General features: G+C 41.1%; 1 protein-coding gene across 2 annotated transcripts in view; it reads left to right on the forward strand.

Annotated features, from left to right (window-relative positions):
• MNAT1 (MNAT1 component of CDK activating kinase) overlaps positions 1–26875 on the forward strand; it is a 124589-nt gene that overhangs the window by 55111 nt on the left and 42603 nt on the right. For both annotated transcript variants that reach the window (XM_040560555.1, XM_040560556.1), the window contains exon 6: positions 1525–1650. In XM_040560555.1, coding sequence (XP_040416489.1) covers positions 1525–1650 — 126 coding nt within the window. The remainder of the gene's footprint in view (positions 1–1524; positions 1651–26875) is intronic.

A 26875-nucleotide genomic window follows, 5' to 3' on the forward strand; every position in this document is an offset into this window, starting at 1 on the left:
TTTAGTTATTGTGCTAGAAATGCAGTGAATGTTTAAGGAATATGAGAGGGTCAAATAAACCAGAGAATAATTCCCACTCTTCAGAATATTAAATCTGAAATTTAAAAGAAACCAGCATCCTTAAACTCTGCTGCCAGCAAGCAGCACATAGGGTCTGCCTGGTGGTTATGGACGTGTACAGTGTTGTGAAGACACAAAACTGTCAACTAATGTGTTTGTGGTCCAAACTTTCTCTCGGTTGTACAGGAATCAGATGTGTCTTATCATTACAATTTAGATTTTTAAACCTTTTCCACCTGGGGAACTGCAGAAATTTCAGTAGGATCCCGTGTCTTACATTATTGGTCATTCTGGAGCAGATCTCATGTGAGATTTTCCTGCTTTCAGTGCTTGCAATCTAGTCGTAAGACAAAATGAGTGTAACAAACAATGACATGCAAAGAGGAGTGACAGCGTTGGGCAAAGTAGGTGTAAAGCATAACCAAGCTTTGTGATGACTTTGGGAGATTTTTCCAGGATACTATGAGAACAGCAAGGCATCTCATGGCATTAAAACTCCTAACTCCTTCCCCCGAACTGTTTTAAGTTCATAAATAAATCCCAGTACAGTATATTACAGTGTGGTTGGTTTTGGTGAGTAGCAAATATGATTCATAGTTCAATATTTGCTTGGTTTGAGTGCCTTATGAGAAACTCTGCACTACAGATCTCTGGGCATAATCCATTCTGAACTTCTTTGCTCTCAACTTTACTTTTGTTCTAGCTAGGAAATCTAGAGGAATTCAGTATGCATGTGGATAGTCGCGTTAGTTTATTAGCAACCTACTTGGCCAATAATTTTCTGACTCTCTCAAGAATGTGGTACGTAGATGTATGTTAATAATCATTCTGTTGTAGCCTAAACACGAGAGTTTTAGCAGTTAATTTGCTTAACTATTCATTTTATTACTTTTATATATTTTTAAAAAAATTGGCTGGCTTCCCTAAAAATAAGTTGGTGAAGGAGAAAATAAATATGCTGTTGGTTGCACTTACAATAGTGCCATTGTGCAAAGCAGAGCAAGGATCATTTCCAAACGGCCTCAGGTGAAATCTAATGGGAAACAATTTCAAACTGGTCTGAGTTCATTGGTAGAAAGAATGTGTCTTAGATAAACATCTGATCCAAGTTATACTACTTTGTATTATTCCTTCTCTGATTAAGTTTTATTTTTTTTTTATAATTTTAATAAATATAGTTGCATTGGCTATTTGGAATAAGGAGCCTGTTATATTGTCTTTAATGTGGATTCTATAAAAATGGTTGTTTGCAGGTTACTCTGATTTATGGGGTTACTGCAGCTTTTTCTTATTACTGAAAATGATCGTTTTCTGTAAACTGTTTTTCATACAGAGGATACTCAGTATTACACTTCACTGCTGGTGATGGCCTTTCAGACACAACTTACGGTTTTCAAGTAGATGCAGCATTAATTTGTATTTAGTTTGTTTTAGCACTCAGCTTTGTTATTTGTATGCTTGCAGGAGAGCTCCAGCCTTCCTGCTTCGCTGCTTTTAGCTCAGCATAAGGACAGATCTACTCAGCTAGAAATGCAACTGGAAAAACCCAAACCTGTCAAACCAGTCACGTTTTCCACTGGCATCAAAATGGTAAGACTTGCTTCTTTCTTTTTTTGAACGCCTTTCAAAAGAGCCAAGATTTCCTAACATGAAACTTAGAGGTTATTTAAACCTGAGTTGCATATTATATGAAACAGATGAATTTCTAATTATATAATTGGAAGAGAACAGTCAAAGTATTTCATCATTCTGCTACTTAGAATGTATGAAACCTTTTCATTGCGTAGTTGCCCCAAAACAAGCTATACCTTTTTCCCTGCAAAGTGGTGCTGTACTTTGAATGCTTTTTTCTCTCATTTGTGTAACAGTTTTGGAAGTTGAAATTTTGGTAGCTCAAGACAAGACTGCACTTTTTTAATGTTTACTTGGAGCACTGAAGTAGTCCGAGTGTGAGACAAACAGTGTGGAAATGGTTAAGGATGCTGTTTTCATTGCTCTTGGAATCTAGGAAGCAACAAGTATTTTTTCAAATGTGTTACTTCTGTAGTGACAGCTGAAGATCTGTCAGCATTCCTGTTTTTTATCCCAACGTGGCACAAGTACACATCAGCTGGTGTGTGGAAATGTTTAAAAATAATAATAAAATTCAAGTTTTATCTGGGGGGCTTGGGCTGGGAGCGGGAATTACTAATCTTTTTTTGCACCTTACTTGTCCCCTGCTTTTTTAAAAATCCCTGCACTTTTCTTAGACTTTATGCGTTAGACTTGATAATGCTAAATGATGTCTTGAAAACGACCAACATTCCCTACCTCCCCTAACAAACCAGAAAGTAAACGAAGCAAAAACTTTTGTATCAAACCAGTCTCCCATCAATTAATCAATTTGATTTGTCAGGGATATCTGTGCTGTGTTCATTGTGTCTGTTTCCCCCGAAGAGTTTACAATATAATTGCATTTGCAGCTTGCTTTTCCAAAAGTAGTGTCGGCTCTTGCAAACTTGTGCAGATTGTTCTCTTATATTTCTGTAGTACAAACTATATCTTCTAACTTTTTCTTTCTTCTTTCTTTTTTTGCTGTGACATTTACTAGACAGAACGTGTTAGGCGTTCTGCTTAAAAAATATTCTAACTGAATGCCTCTACTTTGTCTAGCTGTTAGAATATATTCTTAGATTTTTTTTTAAAGCTGTTGGTCTTTCCAGCTTAGTTTGGAGGGCTAAGTTAAGCTTCCATGTAGCTTATGCTGCATGATGAGGACAGTGGAAATACTTTCCATTGCATTTGTAAATGGATTTTAAATAGTATTGTGTAGTAGCAAACATTTCAAAACTGCAGCCTGAAGTAAACTTCGTTCAAAAAACATGAAAGACTGGGATGAGGAGATTTCTAGCATCGTGACATTTAAATCTTAACATTCGGAATAAGAGGACATACTCCAGGTAACTGATCATTGTTTTATTGGTGTTCAGAAGGTGTGAGTAGAAGAGTAATTTTATTTGTTCAGTCCCAGATGAACAAACAACCCTCCTCTACTGACCATAGTCTTAGATTAAAAAGACAAAAAAAAAAAAAGTTGAATGTTTAAGGTTAGGACTATTTGAAGATTGTGACTAGTGTCTTAAGGAAAATGGATTAGCAAAATTGATTTTGCACTGATAAAATTACAGGTTTGGTTGAGAATGATGACTCTCTCCATATTTTCTTTATAGGGTGCTTCATTTAATTATTACCCGACATTGGTTTTTAAAATTTTATAGAAATGACATTATATAATAATAACAATATTGATATTCTGCACACTAAATGAATTAACTGGCTACCTTGTAATTCCTAAAGTAGTGGTTGGTTACCACAAGCATGGGAATACTTCTGTGGGTAAGTACAGAAGGGACATGGAAGGACACGGTTCAGTGTTTGGAAGCAGATGATGAATTTCTATGGATGACATGGAAGTTGGCGCTTTACAGGGCATTTCTGAAAAGCTGGCCTCCTTTGAATGAGATGTTTTAATATGGCTAAATGCAAAATTATAAATAGAATAATAAATAATGGGCTCTGTGAGGAGTATTTGGAAGTTTAGCTAAGCATGTAAATGAATTTGACCCTCAACCACAGCATGTGTGTAAGCCTTGGATATATAAATAGTAGTGCAGCAAATAGGAAGGGACTGCTGAAGGCAGTGTTGGAAAGACTCATGCACTGAAGCGCTCTGCTGACTGCATTTTGAAAGGGAAAAACGTAAAGACAACAACTAAAAGCAACGAAGGTTCATCCAAAGGTGGTAGGATATGCTTTGTAGTGAGTTCTGCCTCTAGTTCATGAGAAAGTTAAGACATGACTCAATGTACATTAAGTACCTCCTCAATACAGAAAATGCCAGGTCTGAACAGCACAACAGCAAATGTAGCAAGAACCAGTAACCTTAGTTAAACAAATAGGAACTGAGGGAAGAAAGGAGACCTTAAAGTTCACAATGTTCCAGTGGTTAGCTGGCCCCGCTGTTAGAATTGACAGTGGAATGTGATGAAATCTCTAATTCCTGATGGTTTCAGATCAGGACTGGGATGCCTTTTGAAAAGTTACTGTAGTTGAATGCCAGTTGTTCAGCTCAGAATGGGGTTTTGTAGAAAGCAACAGTGCTCGTCGTGTAAGATTTAGTGCAGTTGTTGACCCAGTGACAGCGTTGGGTGAATTCCTCTACCTTGAGGCTCACCTTGTGAAATACTTAATATGTTCCAATTGAGTTTTTCTAAAATCCTGAGATGCACAGGCCATCTACTTTGTTTAATTGTACACATGAAATAGGTGGAGCTGGTAGAGCTTTTGTTGTGCTGCTTGTCATGGGCAGCACCTCATGGTGCTCTAGCTTTGTTCCTCTAAGCCATGGGGTTTGCACCGCTGATTGGTGGGGCAGCTGTAGGGTAATATGGAGATATAGATATTTTTAAGTTCTAATTAATGCTCTGTTTGGCTCTACAGTTGTGCAAACGAACTATTGTTTCTGTGAGAATTCCCTTCTGGGCTCACCAGTAAAGAGTTTTGGCATCACGCAGATTATAAGTGACCACGTATGTTCTTCCCCAGTGTGTTTATTTTTTCCTAGTAGTTTGGCCGCTGACCTTTTCTGGTGGATGTTTTCCTTAATTGTGTTCAGAAGAAGGGAATCCAGATAAAGCTAGCCGAGATGCTGGCAAATCCGGAGCTGGTGTTTACACAAAGGCTTTACATGCCAGTTGTGGCAGTCCTTGTTTTTTTCAGCTTGAACACGAGTGGTTTTCCTGGGATGGTCTTGGTCAGAGATGTTCTTCTGCCTGACTGATAATTGGACAAGTTTCTCTGTTTCTGAATTAAGAGGCATGCCCATTCTAGTCTCCCCGGCAAAGCTCAAGGAAGTTGGCTCATCTAAGGTGTCGTGTGAGTGCTGTGGAGTTCCTGTGCTTACAGGGGGAGGAGGGAATGTCTGCAACCGGTAAGCTAAGCAAGAGCATCCCCTATAGCATGAGAGAGACAATTAGATCAGGGAGGTAGGGTTTCCATCTTCGCTTTTCCTTTTGTTAAACTGTTGTTTTGCTCCCTTCAAACAGGAGCTGCTTTTAAGTTGCCTTCTACTGGCTCTCATTAACTTCTGAAATTTATTTCAGTAAATTATGTCTTCCATGTATGAAGCGTACACACCTAATCAGTCAGTTTGATTTAGCCTCTCTAAGTGGGGGAGAAAGCACTTCAGAGTTTTCCGCTCATCATATTAAGGAACAGGCTTTTAGCATATATGAATATTTAAAATATTAGTCTTATTATATCTAATCTCAAATCAGGGTAAAGCTACAAAAGAAATTATAATAACCTTAATTATACTTATTGCAATAGCACTGAGAATGCTTCCTGTCAATGCACGTACTTTACATTTTAGTACTAGTCAAAAAGAGCAGAGGTTATAAGAAATGAATGCCATTTTTAGCATTTCTATGGCTTATTGGGGTGGGCAAAACAAACGTAATGTCTGGGAATAGAACCGTTCCTCCATTTCTTGGTGAGCATAGTGACCATTTCTGGTTGGGAGATGGCTTTAACTGGAAGCTAATTTTGAAGCTAAGAGGTGCTCTTATGCGTTGCACATTAATGGCAGCTTGCAAATGCAAGCAGGAATCCATTATGTTACAGTAATTCTGGTTTTCTTTTTGTGCCCCTGGTGTTCGCAGGACCGTAGGAACCTTTTGGTGCTTGTAGTTCTGTGCTTTACATTACCCTTGTAGTTAAAAATGTGTGGAAGCGTGGAAGTATTCAGCTCCTCTTTAATTCGTTGGAAACTGGGAACATGCGCACTTTTGACTCAGTTATTTACACATTTGTGAAAGTCTGAAACCCTTAGACTGTTTCGAATGCGTGCTATCTTCAGTCTCTTTCAGGCTGTATGCCCTGTTGCTTCCAGTTTTATTTTGTACTTTTGCTCCCTTCCCCTTGTCTCCCAGGGGGCTTAGCCTCTGGTGATGGTATTCTTGAAGTAATTTCATGCAGTTCAAAACTCAGTTACCTCTAATTGGATTGCCCAAATGTGCAGGAAAAGAACATAGGTGTCCTCTGGTCAGCTACCACTTGGGAGAGTTTTCCTTTTGCGTTTTGTATCCAAATACCTCAAAATTAATATAGTGCATCATTGACTGTTCAATCTTTGCCATTGGTTTTGTTTAATTACTTAATAGCAGTGGGAGTATTTATTAATAGAAGTATTAGTGCATGTAGGACATGCTTCGTCATTACCAAGATGGTCATTACCCCCGTGAATTTGCAGCTTAAATAGATGTGGGAGGGAGGGGAACCAGATGCCCGGAGGCGATGTGCTCGCCCAGGATTAGACAGCAGACCAGCGGCGGAAGGAGGAATAGGATCCAGCCCTACTGAATTCCTAACCTGGTGTCTCTTGGCCAAGCTGGGCTCCATCTCCTGTCAACAGCACCCCTGAATGGCAGCAAATGGAGAGTGAAATATCTGCTCCAGCTTCTTCCCTGTCTAAATCACAGCAGCGTCATTGCATTTAACTTTGTGTGTGTCTGAATGTCGTCAGGGTTTTATTCCAGTTCTTGTAGGCTGAGCCTAGTGGTAACTGGAAGCCAGGGAGAGCAACTTGCAGCCGGAAGCAGCCGAAGCTTGCAGGAGGGAGCAGTCAAATCAGTATTTCACCGGAATGAATCTGTGTCAGACACAGGATGTCTAGGACACCTCAGGAATGCACGTTACTACTCAGCTGAGCAGAACACGTGTTAGGGAATAGATTTTTTTGCAGCGTTACACTTGCACTATTATTCTAATGGGAAAGAGCGGTCTTATTTTACATTATGTGAAGCTCTTTCTTTTAAAACATTGACCTCATCAGCTCAGGTCAAATTAACTGTTCTTTGTTATTGCCTTTTCCTACAATATTGCTTCCTGTGCAAACAACTCTTCAGTGGCGGCTCCTGGTTTTCAGCCTGTTTCTTTTATAGCTTGTGGAGCAATTATCCAAAATCCTGTTCCAAACGCAAAAAAAAAAAAAAGTCTTTCAAAATACTTTTTTAATCAGTTGTGCTCCTTCAAAGTTCCCTAGACATATGCCAGGTACTTGGAGGTAAGTGAAGTGAGCACAGCACTGCTGTTGAGGCTGCAACTGTTCTGCAGCTCCAGCGAGTGCTTTGCCGTCCCATCTGTGTGACAGGGAGCGGAGCTGTTTCAGCCTCCCAGCCTTGCCTTCCCAGTTTTTACTGCTCTGTTTTGTTTTGGGTTTCTGTTTGTTGTTTTGCTGGTTTTACTAAAGCGCTTTTAGAATTTGCCTAAAGTTTAAAAGATAAAATAAAATCCAGCCCATTTCCTTCCCTCGCTGTTAGCTCAGCTGGTATATCTTTAGGCTGAAACACTTCAGATGGAATTGATTTCTTTGCAATCTATGCCAGCCTGACTTTAATTGCTATTTTGTTTTTAATCTTCATCAGGCTCCCACTATGCTTGTCTCTTTTGCAGCCGGGTGGAATAATTCCCTTTTCACAAGATTATATAGTTTAGAATCACAACGTGGATTTTCAAGAAGAGGTGAAGTGTTTAGATGTATGGATTCGCTCAGAAGAGGCATGCTTCCTTTAGAGAGCGTGCATGTAAAGGTAAAATTTTCAGTGACACTGAGCATTATCTAGACCTCCAGCAGGAGTCAGTGGCTGAATCTATACTACGACGCTTCTGCATTCCCCTTGCAGTCGCGGTGCCTGCGTGCGTGATAGCTGTATCCCAGCTGAGTGCTTGGACGCACCGGGCTGGGCAGCAGTCCCATGAAGCAGCATCCCACTGCAGAGGAAATGCAGATGTGCTGGTGAGGGGATTTGTGGTGCTCAGCCATGCTGAGAGAAGCAGCACTGCTGGCCAAACCATGGAAGCTGCTTCCTCGGAATGCAGATTTAGGGGGGTTGCACATTTGGAGGGCAGGTGCATGTGTACAGCTCTGTAACACCAGCTCTGCTCGTGGGGTTCTGCAGTTCTGAGCACTTTCTTGTCTCCCAGTGAGAATATTGCATGTTGTTTTAGCTTTGATTTTTTGTCGTCACTAACAATAGGTTGTTTTCAGCAATGAAAATTGCATTGATTTGGTGAGAAGGGTATCTATTTCTGAAAAGCAAAAAGGGAGAAGAAATTATGGCTGCTGGATGTGAACCACCTCTGACAATACAGATACAGACACGAGTGAAAGGACACCAAAAATGCTGAATGGCAGAATTCAGTTTAGAGGTAACAACCTGGATTTAGAAGTGATGTAGAGTCCTGTGACCACATGCTGCTCACTTAAATCTCATAGGATTATGTTCACAATATGCCTGCGACGTCTGAGTGGCATGATGGAGAATGATTAGCAATAGTAAATATATTAGTTTCACTAAATCTCTGGCCTGCTATTTAAAGATGTTGTGTTAGGATTCGAGCACATACATGCAGAACTGTGCTTAAATATTTGAACTTTGTTTTTGAAGTGTATGCCAGATACACTGTATTTAAAAGTGATCTATCATCAGAATGCTTCCTGTGCACTCCAACCTGCAGACTCAAGTCTAAAATATTTAATTGGGTTCTCGGCTTACTGTGTAATTACTATTATATCAAAGTGTGTAAACATTAAGCAAGTTATATTCAATGTTTTTCCTAATGTAGGTAAGATTTTTTAGGGGAAAAAAAAAGCAAGGCAAATGATATTATTTGTCATTTCCCCTCATTTATACAGTGCTGGACTTGCAAAAAGAGACTGGATTTTGGAAATGGGGTTCTGCATCTCCCTGTATCTCTTTGCAGGATTACTGTTTGGAATGCCTTAGGAAAGATGCCATAGTCAAAATTAAACAGTTTGGTGCACAGACATAATCAGAACCACTTGTCCCGATTCTGTTTTATGGCAGGACTCTTTTATACTGCTCCGTTAGAATAAATATTTGTACATTTGCTTTAAGGCTCCTTTACATGGCTAAGGCAGCACATGTTTATATATACATATAGTATAAATAGGAATTGGGCCCATAAGTTTGCACAGCTGTAATGACTGGAATTCAGTAAATGAAATAGTGCCAAAGCTGTTAATTGCACAGGAGTGAGCAACGAGACAAATGTGTGTGTTATTAAAGTTGGTGGCTGTAGCCAGCAGCGGAGCACATCTTCCCTTTATCTGCCTCTTTTTGGAATGGAACTGGTCTTTTACTTTTTTTCTCCTCCCGTTTGATTTATGTAATTGCTCAAGGGCTTGCTTGCCTCTTTGCCATCAGGTTGCAGAAGTGCATCTGTGTGTCAGGCAGCACGATGTCTTGGTTGCGTGAGGAAGGTTATTTAGAAAGAGGCTCGCAGGGAGGAGGCTGCCAGCTCCGCTCCCCTGCCTGTCCTGGAGCAGTCACCGGGAAAGGGCGGCGAGAACTGGCTCACAGGTCCTCCTGTCGGTGCCCAAATTCCACCCTCACCAGCAGCCAGACCTGCCACTTGCTACAATAGCACAAAGACACTTTGTAAACTGACCTAAGGCAAGTGACATTTAAATCAGGCGGAGATCTTCCTATTTCTGAGTCTTACATAGCTCTGAAAATGCTATTGCTTGAGTAGGTGTTACTGTGAGCAATAAGGAGAGATCTGACTGAAAGAAAGAAGGTGGCTGAGAGGAGAGTCCAAAAAAACAGCTGGCAGGGAAATAAAGAATAATAAAAAATTTCTCAATCATTGTTTGTTTTGGAAAGATCATGCTTTAAGCACATGGAAATACTTTACACGTTTGAGAAGTGCTGACTTCCTACATGCCTTGTGAAGGAACAGCAAATCATTCATATAATGTAAACACATTTATAGATTGTTCCAATATAACTTTTTTGGTGCTGCTGTTCTTTCTAACAAGATACAATTTAGTACATATATGCCCTTTTGATGCTCTGCTTTGGCCAAGAGTTGCATACATCATGAATGTTCAATATTAAAGTTTGTGCTGAAAGAATGGTGCAAAGTTACCGAACCACGTTTTTTAAAGCAAAAAAATTGTTAAATGGTGGTGCTTGGTGCACTGTTTAAAAGTCAACATCCCAGAAGGTAGGGATAGGCAGGAACAGAAGTAAATATGTTCCTTGTTTCAAAGTGTGAGTGTAACCTGTCTTGTTGTATCTTGGCAGAGATGATACAAAAAATCAAGAAAGGCCAAAGTTCCGCTGAAAGAGTGGACTTTTAGGCCAGGGAAGAAAAAAAAGGAATAAAATAAGCAACTTTGATGCCGAAATTGCAGTGGTTATTTGGGGAATTGGATAATCATAGTGCTGGGTGGGGGGCTCGAGGTCATGACGCCTTCTCCCTGCTCTGAGGCAGCATCGGTGAGGCTTCAGCTCGTCCTGCCAGGGACTTGGCTGACCCGTTCCTAGAGACCTCCTAAGATGGAGGCTCCCCAGCAGTCTCTGACAGTGCTTCACTGCCTTTGCTTTTACATTTTAGGGGGAGCTTTGTAACCGTGTGTTACCTTGACGTGATGGCAGTCCATAGATGCAGAAAGCAGGTTGTTCTCAGCCTCCTTGCTGAAACTTGTTATGTACTTGGAGACGACTAGGTAAGAGGACTTCACAGAACTAAATATTTTAGAATTTAGATCTAGAGAAATAGTCCAGACATCCTAATTGTTGCTTAACAATAAAAGAATTGATTTCTTCTGCAAATCTTTGATAGTCTGTCTCCAGTCTACAGACTAGATGTGAAATTTATTCATCAACTGATAAAAGGACTCTTTTTTCCTTAGACAGGAAAAATCATTTAAAGAGAGAAATAAGAGTATTTAAGGAACTGCAGTAAGAGCAAAGAGGATTTAGAGCCATTTAGGCAAGCTAGAGGAGTGAATTTGTGTTTGTGCACAGAACGTGTGATCTTCCTGCCATGATCCCATTTTCTTAGCACTTGTCTGCATTTGTGAAAACACTACAGGTTTGCTTTTAATCTTTTCTTCTGTTGCTGCTGATCAAAGCAGTTTTGTGTCACTCCTTGATCCTCTTTGTTGTTTACCTGATGGAGGGCTGGTGGTCTGGGATGGCAGAGCTGGGCTAATGGGCTCACAGATTCCTCCGAGTCAGCTGTCAGTTGGATTGTGTCTGGTTTTGAGACACTTGCCTGTTAGGCACATGTGTGCAGACTTATCTCACAGATCACTTTTATTCTTGGCTACTCCATTTCTTAGTGAACCAGAACTGTCTGTTTGCTGATGTCATAAAGCCTGTTCACCTTGCAGCATGGTTAGAAGATCTCCTGTAAGCCTATATTTTCTTCTTTGCCTCTTCTCAGGGCCTTCTTCAGACAAGTTTTGGGTAAGTACAGCCAACATCTGGCTTTGAAATTCTTGCCAGAGTTAAAATGTCATGCGAGGAGGGCCAAGAGTAGTGATCGTAGTGGGAGAAGGTCACTAGAGGAGATGTGGTGGGGAGTTCACAATTGAGTCCTGGTGCAGTAATTCTGAGAAATGGAGAGTCCTCTTCAGGAGAGAACTGAAAAACAAAAAGTGCAAGAACTCATGTGTTGAGATGAGGACAGTTTAATAAGAAAGAAGGGTGAAGAAAGCAAAACAAATCTAAACAAGTGATGCACAATGCAATTGCTCACCAACAGCTGACCGATGCCCAGCCTGTCCCCGAGAAACAGAAGCCCCCCCGGCCAATCCCCCGAAGTTTCATTGCTGAGCACGATGCCATATGGTGTGGGACATCCCTTTGGCCAGTCTTTGTCAGCTGTCCTGGCTGGGTCCCCTCCCAGCTCCTCGTGCACCCCTCGCTGGCAGGGCAGTATGACAAGCTGAAAAGTCCTCAGCACTGTGTAAGCACTCCTCTGCAACAGCTAAAACAGTGTGGTATCAATATTATATTCATCCTGAATCCAAACCATAGCCCCATACCAACTACTATGAAGGAAATTAACTCTCAGCCGAAACCGGGACAAGCATTTTGGCAGTCCTCTGGCTGGATGAGTTTCCGTGTGAGAAGTCTGGACTCCAAGAGCAGCAGGATTGTGGGCACGTGTAGATGGTTTTGAACGTGACGCCCCATGTACTTCTTAACAAGGGTTCTGGCTGTAGGCAGGGGCATGTGTGCAGGACCTCTGTTCCCCACAGCATCTTCTGTTTTGATTAAATCCCTGTTATGAGATACCCCATTGTTATTAATATATTAATCCTCTATAAGAAGCAGAAATGTTCAGCGTGTTGATTAAGGTCATGCTGGGTGTGCGTGTGTATTAATCACCTTCTCTCCACATCTATACTTGTACCTAAATGAGCACAGTGGACAAATAAGTGCTTGCTACAAGGTCTCGAAGGAGTCAACTTTTGAGCTTTAAAATAGCACACTTACACAAATTAAAAATACATTTAAAAATAAAGATGTGTTTCAAAGGTGTGTTGAGGGTGTTAGTTTTCAATAGTCAGTAGTCATCCAAGGTGCACTCACTGTACTAGGGCACTTGCAGTGAAAGATATTTTGGATCAAAGAGACAATGTTCTCTACCAAGAAGACTTCAATAAGAATTTTCCCGAAGAATGTTTGTTCAGGTGCAGAGGGTGGGAGAAGGGAATATTGTTTTAGGCAATCAGTGTTGGACATGAAAAGGTGAATTTCCCCATACATACCTAGTCTGGATTCAGTGTGTCAGTCGGGGTGTTGCTGGAAAGGAATATTGTCAGCACCGGATACTAATGAAAGAAGTCATCCTCATGAAGAAGTGCATTGATCTTTGAAAGTTTGGCTTGTCTTTATTCTTCTTTTCTTTTTTTAAAGAATAAAAATGTAAATATGGAATATATCAGAGTGGAGAATTGGCTATTGGAGTTTTTGTTCCAGTTGCCTCACAGGTAACTCGGTATTTTGGGGAAATGGGAGGGCCAGACATGCAGAATGTGTAGCAGAGCAGTAACATCCCCTGCCTCATGCCTAGAGGATGCTATCATGGTGTGAATGTTGTCCTTTTATTCAGGCTGTCCTTTAAAATATAAAATAATTGGAAATGTTGTGGAAACAAAGAAACCTGCTCTGGCTCGCTCAGACAAATGCGCGCAGTGGTACGGGCAGGAAGCGGAGGGACAGAGAGCACATGTGGAACCATCCATCTAAATTAGCTGGACGGAGGCCAGGACACTGGAACTTGCAACATTTGCAAGGATTACTAGGAAATGAAATGATGGGTTTGTGTAAGTAGAACGATTCTCGTGTTATTGTGGGACAGTGAAGTAGATCCTGGACAAGGCAGACAGTACATTTAAAGGTGGTGCTTGGGGAATTGCTGGAGAACGGTGGAAAAAGGAAGAACAGGTGAGTAGGTTGGAGGGAGAAAGAATTTAGAATGGCGGGCTGCTGACAGGAACAAAGAACCACATATTGTTAGGTCTGAGGTCTGTTCTCCTGTTTCATCTCTTGAAAGAGGGGCATAAATAAATGCAGTGGTACTCTCTTCTCCAAAGCACAGAAAGAGAACCACAGAAATGTGATCCTCTGCGAGACTGTCATAAGCAGTACTCAAGTAAACAAGACCTTATGCTCTGTGCTGCGTAGACTTGCTGACAGATCTAACCGGGATCGATGTAGGCATCTGATCCTTGCCATCGTTAGGCGGTCTTTGGCACCAGGGCTCGGGGCTGCCTGTGTTTGTGTACCTGTGGGCATGAGTACATGGCTAGCATAAAAAGAAAAGCCACGTGTGTCCCAAGGATGTATGTAAAGATGCCCAGCTTGTAGTGCAGCCTTGCAGTAGGCCCTTTGAGTTTAGATGAGTGTAGTTTGATGAATAATCAATTTGTAAATATTCAAAGAAGCTTCTGCCTTTCCACCAAGTAAGCAGTTTCTGGAAGAGGTTGGTGGTAAGGATGCTGGCAGTGGCACCAGCAGTAAGAATGCTGGCAGTCTGCTTTCATTTGGAGCAAGATTTGAGCCAGCTCATGACTACAATCCAGAAAAGGGATAAGCTGAGGAGCTTTATTGTAAGGATTTCCCACCAGCCACATGGACGCTGTAACACAGATAGAGTTGGGGGGCTACTTTGTTGTCTGCTTGACAGAAGAGAACTTGGCATAGATCTTCAACATCTATATCCTGGTGCTTAATGTCTGTTGGCACTGTCTTGGCTGTGCCTGCATACCAAGGATTCCCTTTTGCATTTGTTCCCACTGGAGCATTATTAGGGTTTTATTCATTGTGTGGGGAGAGGAAGATGGCTTGACTTGAGAGCTGGTTGGAGGATGTACAGGGGATTACTGTGGAAACTGTCTGCCTCCTTCATCTTCAACCATTCAGTTTTCATTTATCCACCCTAAGTATCTCTTTGTGGGATGATGTCTTGAGGTCGAATACCCATTTTAACTTCTGTAGGATCTGAAGCCTAGACAGGATTAGGCCAAGAATTTCTCTTAAATCAAGCAGTTCTAAAATCTGTTTGGAATAAGGGATAAAAAACACCTTGAAGGTGCAGTATATACTAAAGCACAATGTTGTATTAGTTTAGTTTTACAGATAGCGTTGTGTACAGCATTTGTTTAATGCTAATTTTTAACCTAACTTGTATCTGGTTAGTTAAGTGAATACGACATACAAAATTAAACAAATACTTCATTCTTAGAGCAAAATATAAAATACAAAAGTATTCCTGAGGAGTGTTGTATCCATTTAGCTGTTGGTTGCTTTTAAGCTCCACGTAAGTAACTTTCTTTGTAGCTGGTTTGCCAGGTACAACCTTGGCGTTAATAAGTCTGTTAATCACCTGATTGAAAACCTTGGGATTTTTTTTTTTTAATGGCCAGAAATAAAATAGTGGTGCTATCTGTGCTGTTCTGTTGGTCATGAAGAACAAGGTATAAACATAGCTGCATTTTTGTTTTTATTTATGAAGAGTACATGGCAACTGCAGCTTTTCAAAATGTGAAATTCCTTCGTTAGGAAGAAGTCTTGTTAGAACTCAGGATACATAATTGTTAAATACAACACCGTGTGATCACGCTGGTTTGTCGTCTTTTATTTTTAGGCTATCTCCGATCCATCTTAGTGGTGGTATCAGGTTTGGAAGTCAATGAGTGGACTGTGCTTGAGGTAGCAGATGGAGGACCTACAGATAGGAAGTGAATTTAGATGGTAAAAATTGTTGCTGCATTTTCTGTTAGAGAAACCTCTGCAGTTCTGGAGCTGTGAAAGTGCAATATGGACCTGGGAAAGGTGGGGTGACAGTGTGTTTTTTACTTGTATTGGGAAGTCTTCGCTATTGTGATTTTGCTGGCAGAAAAGGAGGAGCAAGAAAGCTAAGGAATGGCCAGCTGAGACTAGAGGAATGGGAGAGAGATCTTATACCTGACATAGCCCATGGGTTAATGTGTGTGTGAGACCAGGAGAGGGATACAGCAGTTCTCTGTTTTTCCAGTCTGAGGTATGTCTGTGTGCATTGTCACTTGGCAGAGGAAAGGAGGTTTTCAGGGGAACTGAGAGATTTAGATTGGGGGCGTTTGTTTCGATCACAGTTCATTTCCAGTTGATACCAACTGACTGCCAGGTAAAGCCGGTTTGAACTTGAATTTTTGGCCTAGAGTATGAATACAACTTTATTTGGGTGTTTTTTGTTTTGGTTTCCCCACCTTCCCTATTAGGACAAGTTTTGTTGAAGAACTAATTAGGAAACCATAAGGAACGTGGATAATGTGAATGCTATGGTTACTACTCTGACCGTTCCAGCAGATTGATTGAATTTATAGAATCTGTCGCTCTTATACTTTATATACTTTTATATTTTAAATTCAATTAATCTTGATTTTTTTATATTATTTTTAATTTTTAATTTGCATAAGGACATGCAAAGTATTAAACTAAGGCCATGGAAAATAACTTTGACAAAGCTTTCTTACTCCTCTGGAATCTAATTAAAAACCTGCAAATGTTGTCATTCATCATTTTACTATTGGAGTGTATTTCTTAGGGAGACAGTCTAATATCCTGCAGCAACTTCATGGCATTACAAAAATAATTAATGGACCCTTTTAGGGCAGTGTATGTTGCTACAATGTGGAATAATACTTCAGTGTTGTAACTGAATGGCGTGCTAGGAAACACTAATCCCTCGTGTATAGTAACAGGAAGTATGAATATTACTTATTAATGATAATATAAAACACCTTAGCACACATGCTTTTTCTGGGCATGTCTACATTTTTGTAAATCACAGTGAATTTTAATTGCAGAAAATTGGTGAGAAGAAAGAAGGATTTGTGTAATTAAGAGGATCTGCTTATTTAAAAGTCTTTAGAAGTTGTAAAAGATAGAACTTCTCTGTATGAGAGGGATGGCTGTTGTGCAATAATGCCCCTTCATTCCCCTTTCATAATAAATCTCAGCAGAGTATTCATCTAAAGGGCTGGATGCCAAAAAGAACAGGTTCGACTTGTCTGTGAGGATTTACACCACACTAAAATGCACAACTGCTTTTGTAGAGGTCATTGTGAAGGTCACAGAGCTCGCATGCACTGCTGAATGAGAGCAGCCTACAACAATAGTGCGAGTGGTTGGACTGTGTGAAATCAATATTTAAAACCTCATATGAAATGTAGCAATAAGCTGGAATCATTAAAACACATGACTTCAAAGCACATACATTGTTTTGCAAGAGAGAAGTGCTCTCTTCCAGGACTTTGCATCTCGTACTCTCTGCTGAATGTCACTCCTAGATGAAAGCGTAAGATTTTTCTCGATTCCTGACAGTTAATGTTGAAATAACATAGTACGTCTAGTATAGGCACTCAAACTATTAACAATTGTATCAAGAGGTTTTCTCTGTCCAGTAGAAAAAACATCATATTTGATATTGATATTGAAGTGGATCTAGTTACCTGAAACTTGCAACACCTTGCTTTCAAATAAGGTCTGAGTTAGCCCATAGGGTCACTATGTCTTTAAATAAAAGATGATGATCATTTCAAATGGCAACCAGCCATTGGTGGGGTTTAGTGCAGAGATTAATTAGTAAACTTTGGAATGCGCTACAGCAAATGGAGCTGATTGGCAATAGCATGTGGAGCAGCAACTGGTGGAAGGCCAGTGCTTCTGAGCAGCAGAGGTATTTCCAAAAAGACTTAAGAGTTCTGTGATGTGTTATTCTTTAAATGGAACTGTACTGATTGCATTGAACCACTGTTTTTCTGTTTATACAGTTTAGTAAATACAGAAATTAAAGAAATCTGATGTGGATTTTGAAAGAAAGCAAGTTTTCTTCTATTGTTTTGATGTGATTAGGTGCATCCCATATTGATGCCCCTGAACATCAATTTACAGAGGATTGTGGTTTGTCTGCATTGCATTTTGCAATTTTTTCTTTTACTGTAAAGGCAAATGTCAAGTGTACTGCCAAATGCTGAGATATGATTTATTCAAATAAGACACTGAAGTAAATACAATTACTTCAGTAAATACAATTACTTCAGTGGCTATGACAGTGAACGGCTTCTATGGTCTACTTCTTAAAATGGTATGGATCACTGAGGCTGTGTGTTTGTATGATTTATAACTGTCTATCTTCCTTTTAAAGTTTTAAAGACATGAGTAGAGAAATTTGGAAACTATCTCTGCAAATTAGCTTATTTGAGGATGCTTGATCTATTTGTTATGAGTAATGGACCCAATTATCCATAGTCCCTAGTGGGACTATTTTCTCAGTTTGTGCAGGCCAAGGAATTGGGGCTTAGATAATAAAAATTAAAATGTTTTATGTAAAAAAAATATAAAATATATATATATATAATATTTTTTAAAAACTACTCTTGAGAGAGTACTTGGAAGCCCTGTATACTTCTTTATATCTCTTATGTTGTATTAGTCTCTTGACGCCCACCTTCGGTTAAAGAGGCATGGTCAAGCATTCATTTAAATATATTTTTTTAAAATCCTTATGCCAATGGGTGTTTGCTTCAAAAATGGCCTAGTAATCTGGTAAAATTCATCTTACTATACACTTCCTGAGTACTGAACAAAAGCCTGCCCTCGTGGACTAGCTACCGTTACCACTGAAATAGCCATGTTAAAATTATGACCCAAAACCGAAAGAGGCGCTTGGTCACATAGGATAGGGCTCATCCTGGCCCTGACCCAGAAATCCCTTAAGCACGTGCTGTCAGACGAGGCAAGTAAGTGCTCCTGCTGGCCCGGCTCCCCGCTCTGTTACTCGTCCTTGCCACGCGCGGCCTGGTCCCCATGGCCTGCTGAGGGATCATGGCGGCTCCGCGGGCTGGGCCGCGGCAGGTGCCGGTGGCCGGGCCCTGACTGCGAGCTGCCGGAGGACATGGAGCCGAGGTCGGGGTTGTCAGGGCGCTGGCTGCTTCTCTCGAGGCCTGTTTCTGCAAGCCTCAGCTTCCTAGGCCATTGTGTTTATTGCCATAGGTAATTGCAGCGAAACGGATGGGCTCGGTTTACGCAGTCACGTTTAGGCTTGCTGGGCGTTGTTGGACCGGACTCGCCGGCCGCCATCCAGACAAAGCGACCGCTGTGGGGCTGCTCCTTTCGCCTCGAGAGGCTGCCCCGGTGCTTAAAGCTGGGTGGTTTTTGGAGCTGGATCAACACTGCTGAGCCCGTGTCTAAGCCCCAAATAGGTGTCTGATGAAATTCCCTTATAGCAAATAGATTTGTTGGCTTGATGTGCCTGTAAATGAAACCTGCACGTAAATCCACACATGATCGGGGTGTTAGAGACTTGCAAAACGTGCAGTGATAGCATTTGTTAAGAGCTGTTTAACTCTCGTGCTTGATTATTTGAGTGTGTATATGCATATGTAACAAACACCCGTGAGCAAAAAAAGCATCTCATTTAAAAATGCAGCATCTGAGCACTGCAATCAGGTCCCTAATTACTGAGACTCGTTTTTTTTTTTTAAACTAAATCTTCTGTGTGTATGTACAGTATACACATCCAAGTACATTGCGAGGCATTACAAATGATTAAAAGCAAACTGTAACCCTTGACAGAAACAAATGTAGGTACATTCTGTGACGCATTATCCTGGCTGGACTGCCGGTTTGCTGTGAGTCAACTGGCTGTATGAATTATAGGGTGCGCTTTGTATCACTGAACGGTTGCCTTTTGGTATTGGTTTAAATCTAAGATATGAAAGAATGAACAAAGTCTGAATTTCCTCCTCTCGATAGCACAAACAGTTGCTGCAACTCCCTGCTTCTGCTAATGCCCCGGAGCTGGCTGGCATGGCCGCTCGTGTAGCCGAGGCTGGGGATTAGGCGGCTTCGTAAGGTGAGCTGCTTTTAAGCTCTGGCAGTCTTTTTTCCTTGTAGATCTCGGACACACCAGGTGCCAATGCTCCATCCTAGCAATGAGTGTTTCTACAACACAGCGATGGCTGTGAAAAGGAGACAGGAGAGAAAAGTTGATGCGGTGTTGTGGTTTAACTGCGACCTGAGATTAATGTGAAACAGAAGGCAAAAACATGATTTTCACTTTATTATTGGTTGGTAAAAGTTTATGTCCAGAGCTCTAGGGCAAAGCTGTTTAGGCTGGTGGTGATTTAAGCTGTTTGGGTTCTTTTAAAAGCTTTTAGGTATGGACTTGCTATCTCTTGCTGAAAATATAATTTTCATGAGAGTTGCACGTCTTACCTTTCTCTCTTTTGTTAAATCTTGGATGCTTAAATCAAAAAAGCAAATAAGAAAAATCCCACCCTGGATTATCAAGCCAAACATGCTGAAAGCTTCTTGAACAGCTTGCCTTGGCATGAGGGAATTAACGTGGTTATAGTCCAGCAGTGAAGGTGGCTGGGGAGGAGGAGGAGAATATCCCCCGACTGCCTGCACTTGGGAAAGGAAATGCAACAAAATATTATTATTCATATGAACTCTAGGCTTTCTGATCTGCTCCCATGGACTTCACTGATACGGTATCAGTTACCCCCATGCCTGCAAGAAGGGGTTAGTGTTTCATGTAATGAAGTGGAACGGCGATGCAGATGCGCAGTAGCCCACTGTAGCTGGATGGATGGCTTCCAGGTAGATGGAGGTTTAGGCTGACTGGCTTGCGAGGCAGCTTTTCGTAGTCGGCCCAAAAGCAGCTCGTGCTGGTGAGTCCAGAAATGTGTGCGCGTGCTTAGTCAGTCTCTTGTGTACCTGTATGATTGTACCACTGATTAGACTCAAAAGGCTTGGCAAATCCTATTTGTGTGGGAAGCTTGAGTGCAAAAACTTGCCTAATTTACTTTATTTAAATCAATATAATCCCGCTTAAGGCGTTTTGGAAAGCACATCTAAGTGAACGGTGTTTTAAGTTAACACAGTGTCTTTCGTGTTCACAATAAAAGCTAGTTTCATTTGAAAAGGGTGTGCTTATGGTTACCTTACACAAACTTTTGCCATATTAAATGTGGAAGGACTCAATTCTCCTGCATGCACGCATTGTCTTTTGTGAAATTTGTACTTAGAAGATTTAATATCTTCCAGTTTGCTTTATGATCAGCAATTCTTTGAACTCGCAAACAAAGTGTGGATAACTTCAAATAGATATTTGAAGTCTGATTCTAAGGAATGCTTATGTTGATTTTTGACCTTACTATGTGAAGTTTGATCTCTGTCTTAAAACTGAGTATTCTAGAAGAAATGATCTGGACTTTTAAAGATATATTTAAAATCTGTTCTTGTAAACTTTAGGAACTTTATTCTGGATATTGTGACGATTCAAACGATGGAAATGTATTCCTGCTCACAGAGGCCCTGATTCAGCAGTTGATCTCTAATCAGCAAAGCTCACTTGCAGCTTTGTACCTGCCTTTGGAAGGTGTAGATCTGTAGTAGTTTAGACTTGAATATAGCATTTTTTTGGTTATTGTGAAGCTCCAGAGAATAGAGAAGGGCTAACGGTGGAAGCTGACTGAGATGATTTAGAGTTTTATATAAGCACATAAAGCTGCAAGTTGTCTTGTTGTGTTTGGTTTTGAAAAGCTCTTATTAACTACTTTGACATCTCGCTTTTATTCTCAAACATCTGCTTTAGATTGTTTGCCATAAAAGTGTAAGAATTAATCTTGCCCTCATTTTTGTTATTGCTACCAGAAACCAAACTATTTTTATTACTTCTTGTATAGGGATTTGGACCTGATAATTCAGGGTTTAGGAGAAAATAAGTTTGTATTTTTTTCTCTCTTGTAAGCTTAACAGGTAAAGTTAATTAAATTAAAAATTTTAAGTGCACGAAGATGTTAGGCATGGCTTGCTAAACTGTACTGTAAGCTCTACTTTGCTTTAATTGGCCCGATATTTTGAGTTTTAAGGGAATTCAAATGATCAGCTCGTTTTGGTTTGTTTCTCAGAACAGCAGCTGTCCTGAGCCAGGGTAAGACATTTACATCATCTGTGGAGAGCTTCATGTTTATTTTCCTGTATGGAAATAACATACGAAAGTCAAAGAAATGAAAACTTTCCTATATGTTTAGTCCTTTGATTAACAAATGCTTTTAATGCTTGTTCTTGGGGCTTCCTTTTTCTTGGATTACAGCTCGTTTGTGTTTTTTTTCACTGAGAAGTAAGAAGTAACTGCGGCGTGCGATTGCAGTGAAAAAGTACACTGCGTTTGGGCTGTTTCCTTCTGCGTGGTATATCACCACATTTCAGGGCATGCTGCTGGTGCGGGTTCATCCAGTATTTGTCAGAGCTTATCTCCCTTTCTACAATGGAAATGTTGTTTTTAAGGCAGAGCTGTCTTGTTACAAGCATGTAGCAGGAAATACTCATGCAGCCTCTGTAACTTGCTCGAAACCTGACGTTTGTGCTGCAGTTGCTTTCACAGCAGTCTCCTCTTTCAGAATGTGTGGCGACACTTGCTTTTTTTTTTTTTTTGTACTTGAATACAAGTGTTTTAGCAAAAGGGCTCACGAAGGAGCCAGCGAATGAGGTAAAACAGATGAAGCATCTCCTTATATTATAAACAGATAAATAGGATTTTTCTAGGTCTAAGTGAAAAAAAATGTGCGATTATATTGCAGTTTTGCTGCCAGCTTCTATTTTTCTCTTAAGTGAGGTTGTAGATTTTTCCCAGCAGGAACCGTTCCTTTTTTGCTTGCGCTATGAATGCTTTAGATGTTTCTGGTTATTGTGCTTCAAGGAGCAACACAGCCACAGCCCCTGTAACCGCAGCGATGCGGTGGGGCCGTGGCAGGGCTTGGGTGCACGGAGGGGTCTTTCTGCAGCGCTCTGGGGATCGGCCAGGGCTTGCAACCAGAATTTGATCCTGTGAATTTCCGGGTATCCTGTCCTGTACTGCTAAAATTCAGGTGCTGTTGGAAGTGTGCACCACTGGGAAAGCTGTCACGTGTCTGTAATTCAGGTGTGAGCATCATTTTGATGTAAGCAGTTAAAACAGAGATTGAAACTTGCATGGAAAAAAAACTAAACCTCTCTGGAAGGACAAAAAGCATGTTTTGTGAGGATCTGTGAAAAACACAGTTGCTTCTACCCCAGGGAGTGTTTCATTTAGTTTGACAAAATTAATGTGTATTTTCAAAGCAGTGCATGAACTGTTACATTTGCAGTGTCTCTTCCTGTCACCACGATAATCAGCTCACATCTTCTTGTGCTCTCTGCATGCAAATGAGAAAAAAGGCTAGAAATAAACTGCTTTGCACTTTATTCTAAAAGCGATAATTTCTAAATATGTTGCTAACAGGTTTCAGGTTGCATTTAAAATTTATAGTAAGTAGTCCACAAATATTGTGCAGGAGGTGTCATGTACTGCAAATGCCTGGTGATGCTCTCTTCATTTTTCTGCTTTGGACTTGAGTTATACTAAATGCCTCCTTTTTATCTCTTTGCCTATTTCTGATAATTCATTCTGACTTTCTCTCCTTCTGTTTTTCCTATTCTATTCACATTCTTCTTTTCATCTGCCTTTACTGTCCTTTTCATATTTTATTCCTTTATTTTGTCCCCATGGCTTAAAAAACTTCCATGCTTTCTTTTGCCAGAGTTTTATCACGTTTTAGCAGTCCCTCCTTAAAATCTAGCTATTCAAGGAATCTCACTTTATTTCTTTATCAGTCAGACAAGCCATTCTGGTTGGGGTGTTCTGCATCTTTATCAACATTTATCTGGGTCTAGGCTGTATGCTCAGTGAAATAGGGAATATGTCTGATTTTCACACACGGAATTTCTCATCCTCTGTAGACTGAGGTCAGCTTTCTGTTCGGTTTTGTTAGTTTAAGCAGTCTTTCTTTTTAAATCATCCATCAGACTCTACATTCCTTAAGAATGATATTGTCTAGCTGTGGATATTTGGGTTGGGGGGAGCTGCTTTAGGGAATCCTAGGAAAGAGCAGGCAGTGGGTACAGCGATGTATCATTGTTTGTCAGATCGTGACGGGTTCACCAATAAAGCAGCTAAGTTTTGCAAGTTCCATTGTTCTCCAGGAATTCCTAAATTATTTTCTTGCATAATCGAGGAGTCTTATCAGCATAACGCCCGGCTTTACTGCAACACAACAGGAACCCCAGCAGGTTCAGCTGCACCGAGACTCGAACAATTGCTGCTGGTTGGTGAGCGATGCACGGCTATTGCTGTGCTGTGATCTCTGCTGGTACGTCTGTCACTCTCTAAATGTTATTTGTTGTGATACACAAAGTGGCATTTGTCAAACTGATTTCTGTTTCACATCCCTTGAAAAATTAGGCCCTTAATGTGGGCATTTAAAACCGTATTATATTAAGGCCTATAATCCTGTAATTAGACTGGCTACAGGAGAGCTTATGCTTTGCTGAGAGCCAAATCAAAATGATCAAGGCTCCAGAAGTCTGATGGTAGAAATGCAACAAAAGTTTCCTTAATTCTGCTTAATGCTGTAATACTGACAGAGCACACTGGGAAACAGCACAACAAACTGAACTAACGTGGACTCTGAGTCACCCTTAGTGAAGCCTCTCGACAAAAAATAGAAAGAAGATGCAGGTGTACCCTGAAAAGGGCAATGTCGAGCCCTGAAGCCACTGTAGGACAAAGAACAGTCGAGCTGATGGTGAGGTTTGCAGTCACAACTGCCAGGTATCCGCGTCCCCCACAGCAGCTGGTTCAGGCATGGTTCTTCGGTCCAGCTGGGAATGCCGACAAGGAATCGTGCAAGGCAGAGGAATCACGAGGAATCGTGCAAGGCAGAGGAATCGTGCTAGGCAAGGCTCTGCGGGCCAGGGCAGAAGGCTCAGAGGAGGCTGAGCTGCTGCATGCAGCACGATGCACTTGCAAACCACGGAGTAAGCACGCAGGGGCTGAGGCTGAGTTGGGAGCAAGGTTGTGAAATGAGCCCTGAAAACCAGGGGATGACATGTGGGCTCATTACTTGTGTGAAAATGTCGTTGTGTTTTAATTCTCTGTTTTCAGAAACGGTGCTGTCTTGCGTACAGTGCCGTCCTTTAAACGGTGACGGAGATTTTGAGCAAAGCTTGGCAGAGCTCTGGAGTCTCTGCCGAAAATGAGCGCGTGACGCGGTCCTGCAAACATCCAGACTATCCCCTGAATCATATCTGTGCTTCGACAGCTCGCTGGGAGATGACAGGGGCAAACAGGCAGTGTCATCCACTGATGTGAAGAAAGGGCAAAAGACTTCTCTGTAAAGAGTAGTCACTAAATCCTGCTACTGGCACTGAACCAGCAGAATTCTCTTTCAGCATATGTGATGGACGTAGGCTTTCTGCTGAGAGATTAGAGAAATGCGGCTTTTTGGCAGGAGCTTAAAGATAAGTCTGGTCAGGTAATTATTTATGTCAGAAGGTTGTAAAAGGAAAATTTTGGAGGCAAGTATAGCTGAGCACATGCATAGATGTGGTTAATTTCCCAGATACAGGTTTTCATGTAACAAATCACATATGTGACCGTCTTTGTTAATAACTTCTTCGGTGCTGTTGATCTCTGGCTGTATTTCTGCCATTCGTAAAGAAAGCACATTTTTTAAATCCATTTTGGCTTTGAAAATTCAATTTACTGTGGGGGGGGGGAATCTAAATCTAGTCAGGTTGGTGCTAGGCATCTGAAATCATCTACCCCCAAGAGAAGAGGGGTGTGAATCTTCTATCTTCGCCCTGCCACATGTGGTCAGATTCTGTTATTGAGATCGACAGGAAAACTTAAATTGATCCTGATGATTTCTGTGTCAGATCATTTGTTCTTTTTCTGCTTAGTTACTGGGATATCCCCGTAGTACTTTTCGTAATTGTGTAAAGAAATTAGATTTGTTGTTGGTTTTTGAAAGCAGAAGAAAGAGCAGTTGGTTTCAGATATTTAAGTGCTTGGAAAAAACCTCACTGGCACAGGAATTTTAGGCTAGGGAATGGAATTATGCATTTTAGTTTGACATTTTTCTTGTTTATTTAAAAAAGCTGTGGAAGACAGGGAGGGTAAAGGTTAAAATAATATTAACTGAGCCCTCCAAATCTATCAGTTTCATTCTCCTTTTCCTGAGTATTACTGTAGTCAAACAAAGTAGTTAATCAGAATCAGATAGCCATATTAGCACTGCTGACACGGATTTGTCAATAGTAAATGAGGAGGGTGGGAACTGAAAAAACAGCTTTTGGCTCCGAGTGCCTGGGATATTTGCATTAAGATTGTTCTCTAAGAAATTCTGTTATCATGAAAACATCTTTCCAACACCTGAATTCTGTCATGAGCTTAAAAGTAAGATGGTTTTCTAAGACAACTTATAGTAAAAAATTCGAGGAGTCTGTAGTATTGTTCTAACATCCACTGGTAAGCACTGGGGTCATTGCAAACCCAAGTGACAGTGTATCAGGAAGGGTCTTCGTTACCCTCCCGGCAGCGCTGCGTGTGATGGAGCCGACGTTTGGGATGCGTTTTAGCAGAGCCGTGCCCTGGCACTGTGCTGGGAGCAGTTTCTTCCTTTCTGGCTGCGCAGGGAGCGCGACCTGATGGCGAAAAGAATTACCCCCAGAGACAGCACTGCTGCAAACTGGCTTCGGGAGACGTAGCACATATCTGCTATTTCTGTTATCCGGCATGTGCGGTGTGTTCTCTTAGTGCGGTGATAGCAGACCTGGGCAAGTTCCTGAGCGCAGAGAGATGAAAAAAGCAAAAAGATCAGCTACGTCGTCTGGTCCAGCCACCTCCAGCACAGAAACAGGCATTGTCTGGGCATGTTTTAATGACCCCAATCTCTGGCTTCTGTCTCTTGCCTGGGGATGTTTTTGTGGCATAGCTGTTCCTCCTCTTTCCCCTACTAGTGCATTTTTGGAGTTGTCATTCTCCTTTCCCCTCCTCCTTGGCACTGGAGATTTCTGAGAAGGCTGCTGGCTGTTTTTCTTTTTGCTGCAGAGGGACGGGGGTGAAGAAAGGCAGTGTAGTCTTGGAGGCAGGAAAAGTGAGAGATGGAAGGATGGGAGGAAGGCTGAACGCTTCACCTCGAGCTGGTATTTCTGGAGTCTGTGCTAAAATAACCTCCTCCTGCTAGCGAGCAAACACCAATACACCTGGCATTTGCCAAGCCTCTGTGTGAGAGGTGCACTGATACACTAGCTCTGGTGCTCTAATAGCCTGAAGTGGGCTCTGATGTTTCCTAAAAGGACCTTACTGGATTTTACTGCTTTTTTGTTTAAAATAAGCTCAGTGTCACTGCAAGGGCAGCTCTTCGCATCTGTGCGTATAATCCTTTTTATTTTTTTTAGTTAATGCCATCTTGCATCACACTCTGAAACAAAAATTGGCTACTTTTTTCTTTCTTACTATTTAAACTGAGAGAGAGCTCAAACAATGCATCTCAGTGAGAAGTAAATCAGTCCATTTTAAACAGTCCATTTTATTTGTAATG

The sequence above is a fragment of the Cygnus olor genome, chromosome 5, assembly GCF_009769625.2.
Source record: "Cygnus olor isolate bCygOlo1 chromosome 5, bCygOlo1.pri.v2, whole genome shotgun sequence".
NCBI lineage: Eukaryota > Metazoa > Chordata > Aves > Anseriformes > Anatidae > Cygnus > Cygnus olor.